At 44.3% G+C, this 6,441-nt stretch overlaps 1 protein-coding gene across 1 annotated transcript; it reads right to left on the minus strand.

Moving 5' to 3' along the window:
* Positions 1-256: 256 nt before the first annotated feature.
* On the minus strand, positions 257-6,053 carry LOC116513538 (toll-like receptor 6). The gene is given in 3 exon segments (XM_032224672.1): positions 257-1,944; positions 1,946-2,860; positions 5,806-6,053. Coding segments are annotated over 2 exon segments (2,358 nt in total). The 5' UTR covers positions 2,819-2,860; positions 5,806-6,053; the 3' UTR covers positions 257-459.
* Between the last annotated feature and the right edge of the window lie 388 nt (positions 6,054-6,441).

Here is a 6,441-nt window from a genome sequence, read left to right on the forward strand (position 1 = left end):
AGTTGAGTTAGACATCCTTCCTCCCTTCAGGACGTGGTGGCTCAATGGCTAAGATGCTGAGCTTGTCGACCAGAAAAGGCAGTTCGACGGTTCGAATCCCTGGCGTCGTGTAACGGAGTGAGCTCCCGTTACTTGTCCCAACTTCTGTCAACCTAGCAGTTCAAAAGCATGTAAAAAAAGCAAGCAGAAAAATAGGAACCACCTTTGGTGGGAAGGGGACAGCTTTCCACGTCTTCAGACAGCGCTGGCTCTTCGGCTTTGAAACGGAGATGAGCACTGCCCCCTAGAGTCGGGAACGACTAGCACGTATGTGCGAGGGGAACCTTCACCTTTCCTTACCTCTCTTTAAGTCACAGCCCAAAAGAGAACTTGGTTTTTGTGACTACGCTACCCAAAACTATTTTTTCTATAATTAAAAAAACGATGAACACCGAAGTGTTTGACTGTTGGCATTTTTCCCTAGAGCTCTTTCATTTCTTCAGGGTTGGCCAACTTAACCTGAAGAGCTGCCCTAAGATTAGTCCAGAAAAATGCATGCTTCCTTTTGTCTTCTGGCCATTCCAAGTAGGTCCTCTTGGCCATGAGAGCTTTGAGTTTGTAGTACCTGGCAGGGATGATGTAGGCCGGTATGGACTCCAACAAAATCAGAATTAAACCGTCGGCGTTTTCGCTGAATAACTTGTGGTGAGCGAAATACAGCTCGTAGTGGCACCATTCGCTCTGCACGAAATTGGGAGACAGCACGAAGATGGACTTGTAACTTTTCTCAATGCAGTCGATGATGTTCTCCACGATGCTTTTCCCCGGAATGAAATTCCTCTCGTGTTGGCAGATCCTTAGGGACCCTTCTTCCTTCTCCAGGTTGGGGATCAGCTCCGTTTTGACCCAGTTGGCGTCATGCTCGCTGTAGGAGACAAACGCGTGGTACTGGATGCTCTCGGGGATCTCTTCCGATTTATTCTTCCAGATCCGGTGTTTCACCCGGCTCCAACGACACATCATCCTGAAATACCAAGGAAGGTCGAAGCGGATGCAGAGGAAGGCGACGACAGCGATTACGAACAGGGAAACTGCTAAAACGACGGTAATCAAGAGAGCCACGTTGCACTCAAGTTCAGAAATGCGGAAGTCTTTTAAGAGAGTCCCCCTTAAGTCGCTGGGATATTCACACCAATAAGCCTCAGGCCAGCCAACTAATGCCACCGATTCTTGTTTCTGAAGATTGATGAGCTGCCTTAATTCGCAGTGGCACCCAAAGGGATTCCGTCCCCCTTTTAACCTTCGAATATTCCGACAGGTGTGGAAGAATTCAGAAAACTGGTCGAGGATGAAATTATTTTCGACGTTAAGCACCTGAAGGTTTCCAAAATGGCCACATCCGGGAAAGGCACCGAGTCTGTTCGAAGCCAAATTTAACTCCTTTAAAGCCGTCAGGGCCATAATGTCTTTCGGCACGGCTGAAATCTGATTACTGTGTAAATCCAACATTTGGATCTTGTTCGGTAAACACCTAAAGACGGCGTCTGTTAACTTATTGGATGACAGGTTCAGATTAGTTATGCGTTCCCCCCAGTCGCATTGGCTTTCCCCGTCTTTGTAGTACAACTGATTCTGACTTACGTCCATATAACTCAGAGACGTCATGCTCGTTGTCATGAAGCTGACTTTGGTAAGGTCCTCGAGCCTATTTTTTTGTAAAATGAGCGTTTGCAGCAGAGTTAAGTTTTTGCAACCTTTTAACATAGTGTCAGTCAACGTGTTGTTTTTAAAATTTAAATACTTAAACCTACTGGGTGTTTCAGGACAATATACATATAATATGCCAGAATCAGAAATAGTAAAGCTGTCAATGTTCAAGTTTGCAAAAGTTGAGTACGCAATGCTTTGGTCAAATGTTGCCGTGTCAAGAAGTACATATTGAATGGTTAAACTTTTCAATGCGGGGAGCGGCATTTTTAAAAGGCCCCGCGTCGAATGTAGTAATGGTTGGGTATAAAACGGTTAAATGATTAATGCTGGATTTCCCCACTCCATTAAAGGCGCCAGCGAGGTCTCTCCAACTGAATTTCGTATCAACAATGGTTAGATTTACCAATGTGCTTTTTTCATCCAGCCTCGCCAGAAATGTTCTTAAGTCTTCCGCTTGCGCCAAGGGGATCTTAGAAAGTTCTAAACTTTCTGTACCGTTGAGCCGCAGATCCGGGAGGATGCGAAGCTTTGCGTTTCGAGGGAGCACAATCCGAACGGTCTTTGCGTCGAAAGCTAGAAAACTTCCTGACCTGTATTCATCAAGATTTTCTAAGTCCAGAAACAGCGTGTCCAGTTGTAAAGGCACAAGAGCATTGTCCTTCGAAAGGTTTCTCGCGCTAATTCCAAAATACTTCAGCTTTGTCGTTTTGGGGAAGAATGGGATGGCGGCAAAGTCATTGTAAGCGAGATCTAGATGCTTGAGACTTTTAACAGGAAAACCGGAAACATCCCTTAGTGCGTTGTGAGATATGTCAAGGTGCTCTAAGACATTGTTGTGCCGAAAAACCCCAAAATCCAATTCTCTGATAGAATTGTGAGACAGAATTAGCACTCGCAAGCTGGGAAGGGAACGGAAATGAGAGATTTCCAATTTATATATACTGTTATCGGACAGGTCCAGAACTGTGGTTTTTGTTGATAAATCATTGGGAACAGCAAACAGAGAACTCTTTGAGTAGTTTGCTATAAATCCACTTTCTGCGGCTGAGCGGGTGAAATTCCATAAGGTTATCACAAATATACCAAGAGAGAGAAAATTATTCGTAGCTGACATTTTCCTCCCAGCCATAGGACAGTCGGATATAGGCCTTCTTCTCAACTGGACATCGTTCTGTTAAAATAAAATAAAAAATTCACGATGCAATATTAGGTCAGCCTTTAATATTTCATTGCTCAATATCATTTATAATAAACTAGTCGATAGCCCGAGTATTTATTTATAGGGGGAAAATGTTCGGACCAAATGTTAGATTTTCTCCCCTTACCAGAGGGAGCCCCCTCGTGGAGTACCCCTCGTGGAGTATTACCATGGCAGCTCCACTGTGCTGTACAGTAGAAGCCATTTTGCAGCAGTACAGTAGAAGCCATTTAAAGGCACAACAGGCTGCATCTTAACAGAACACACACCCCGAGGGATGTTAGGGGGTGCCTTACCCCCACAGTATTTTTCTCCAGAGAGTAAGTCATCTGTGTACCAAGTATGGTTGAAATTGCTCGAGGCGTTCCAGATTTATGCTGGAACACACACACACACGCACGCACACAAACAGAGAGACATTTTATATATACAGATGAAATCTTAATAGAATAACAGGAATGTCTGTTAATAATATATGATCACAAAAGTTAATATTGATTAACTTTGTCTCCTAAGATACTAGAAACAAAACGCGATTTGTTGCAAACTTCTCTAAAGTAATGGGATAGCTCTCTGTGATTCTACAAGACAATTTCTTTCGGGTAATTTGAGGAAGGAATTAAGCAGCACAGAATATTTCCTTCGTGTTTTGAGCTTTTTATAATATCATTTGCATGTTCACTCCTAGTTTCTTTCTTACTCGGAGGTCGTACAAGATGTTGTAATAGCAGCTACTTCCTCCACATTGTGCCTCATTTATAGTCTTACATCTCAGTGACTAAATCTGTTTCCCACAGCACATACGTCTAGATCTTCAGACATATATTTATCACATACGTCTAGATCTTCTTGTCACATTTAAAAAACATAATGCCGTAGAAGTCTTTGATTTCTATTTAAAGTTTTGCTACATATCCAAATTCTGTTAAAACAGGAGTCACCAAACTTTCGGATCTCAGGGACCACTAAATTCATAATTTTAAATTCCGCGGACCACTAATATGAATTTTTTAAAAAGATAAATAGTATTTAGTGCAATATAAAAAATGCGAATAATTTTCCTGCGGACCACCAAAATATTCTCGCGGACCCCCAGTGGTCCATGGACCACGGTTTGGTGACCACTGTGTTAAAGGCCACTTGTTGGTTTTTCATTCCCAAAACTCTGCCAAGGAATTTGATCGATTCCCTCCCCCTTTTTTTTTCTTTGTTTATTTTTTTCGGTCGAGGCGGAGAGAATCTAATTCTCTTTGGTTCTTAAAAAGCTTTCACCTTCTCTAGTTCTCTTTTTAAATAAAATAAAATCCTGAAATACAATAGCACGTTTTGTCCAAAATAGCTCTGGTAGTCCTCAGCTTATAACCACAACTCAGCCCAAATTTTCCATTGCTAAGCGAGACAGTGTTTAAGTGAGTCTTGTCTGATTTCTTCCTCCCTCCTTCCCTCTCTGTTTGTCTTTCTCTCTGTGTTTCTCTCTGTGTGTTTCTCTCTCTCTCTCTGTTTCTCTCTGTGTGTTTCTCCCTCTCTCTGTTTCTCTCTTTCTTTCTCTGTTTCTCTATCTCTCTGTTTCTCTGTCTGTATGTGTGTGTGTGTCTGTCTTTCTCTGTCTCTCTCTCTCTCTCTTTCTCCCTCCCTCTCTGTCTCTCTCTGTCTCTGTTTTTCTCTCTCTGTTTCTCTCTGTTTCTCTCTCTCTGTATCTCTGTCTTTCTTTTTCTGTTTCTCTCTCTTTCTCTCTCTCTCTGTTTCTCTCTGTTTGTCTGTGTGTGTGTGTCTTTCTCTGTCTCTCTCTCTCTCTCTGTTTCTCCCTCCCTCTGTTTCTCTGTCTTTCTCTGTCTCTCTCTCCCTTTCTCCCTCCCTCTCTTTGTCACTCTCTGTCTCTGGTTTTCTCTCTCTGTTTCTCTCTGTTTCTCTCTCTCTGTATCTCTGTCTTTCTGTCTTTCTCTCTTTTTCTTTTTCTATTTCTCTCTCTGTTTCTCTCTCTCTGTTTCTCTCTCTCTGTGTTTGTCTCTCTGTGTGTGTCTTTCTCTGTCTCTCTCTCTCTCTGTTTCTCCCTCCCTCTCTGTTTGTCTCTCTCTCTCTCTGTTTCTCTCTCTCTGTTTCTCTTTCTCTCTCTCTCTCTCTCTCTCTCTCTCCCTCCCTCTCTGTTTGTCTCTCTCTGTCTCTGTTTTTCTCTCTCTGTTTCTCTCTGTTTCTCTCTCTCTGTATCTCTGTCTTTCTGTCTTTCTCTCTTTTTCTTTTTCTATTTCTCTCTCTCTGTGTTTCTCTGTGTGTGTGTTTCTCTCTCTCTCTGTTTTTCTCTCTCTGTGTGTTTCTCTCTCTCTCTGTTTCTCTCTGCGTGTGTGTCTTTGTCTCTCTCTCTCTCTGTTTCTCCCTCCCTCTCTGTTTGTCTCTCTCTCTGTTTCTCATGTCTTTCTCTGTCTCTCTTCTCTCTGTGTCTCTCTCTTCTTTCTCTGTTTCTCCTCGCTGTGTGTGTCTCTCTTTCTCTCTCTCTCCTGTCTCTCTCTTTCTCTGTCTCTCTCTTTCTCTGTCTCTCTCTCTCTCTGTGTGTGTGTCTCTCTCTCTGACTCTCTGTGTGTCTCTTTGTCTCTCTCTGTCTCTCTGTTAAGACTCATCTGCTTCAAAGAGGAAGTCATCTTGAAACAACCCAGGCAGGGATTAGAAATGCTCTGAAAATGAGCAAAAGCAAAGGGAATGCTTTGATGGCCAAACCTCTGATTATTTCTATTCCGATTATTTCTTTTGAAGCGCTTCGCAGCGCAGGAGATGCGCTCCCGATGGCTCTGCGCTGCTTGAGAAGCGCGCAACTCCGGGACAGGTTCGCCTTCGGCGGATTCAACCCCCGAAACAACGGCGGGACCTCCTCCTCCTCCTCCTCGCGCCCTTGCCCTCCCCGGCTGCTTCACACGTTCATCACCTACCTTGGAAGGTTAGAGACGGACCTGCCCGGATCTTTGATACACGCCTGAAGACGCGCGGACACGCGTGTCGCTCGGCTTGACAACTTCCCTGCTGTCTGAACCAGAAAGAAGGTTTGCCCGTTTCCTCCTTCCCCTTGCCGGGAAGACCCCCTCCCCGCCCATTCGCTTCCGCACCCTTCCCGTCTCTCAACAGCCCAGCCAGGGCGAGAGATTCGGGGAAAGTCCGAAGGACCAAAAGTGAAAGTGGAAACGGGAAACTCTCACTTTAGCTAGCGCAAGGCGCCGGCCAGGGAAGGTGGAGCAGAAAAGGGGGCCCCGCCCCCTGCCCTCCCCCCAAAAACTTTAAATCGTTTGATGCTCGTTGAACAAGTCCCTTCTCTCCCCCCCCCCCCCAAACCTGGCCTGAGATAACTTGAGAGAAGAGCCAAAGATGAGAAACCGACAGATAAATGAGAGCGATGGAGCAAGGGATAGAAATGAAAGGGATGAAAGAGTCAAAAGTTGGAATTTAGATGGCCAGGAGAAATTTTAGCAGAGATGGCTAAAATATCAGCATATCTCAAGGATCACTCAAATGAGAGATATAAACTGGAGTGGAGAAGATGGATTGACTATACTCAAAATAAATACGGGACT

Source organism: Thamnophis elegans, chromosome 9 (assembly GCF_009769535.1).
Source record: "Thamnophis elegans isolate rThaEle1 chromosome 9, rThaEle1.pri, whole genome shotgun sequence".
NCBI classification, from domain to species: domain Eukaryota; kingdom Metazoa; phylum Chordata; class Lepidosauria; order Squamata; family Colubridae; genus Thamnophis; species Thamnophis elegans.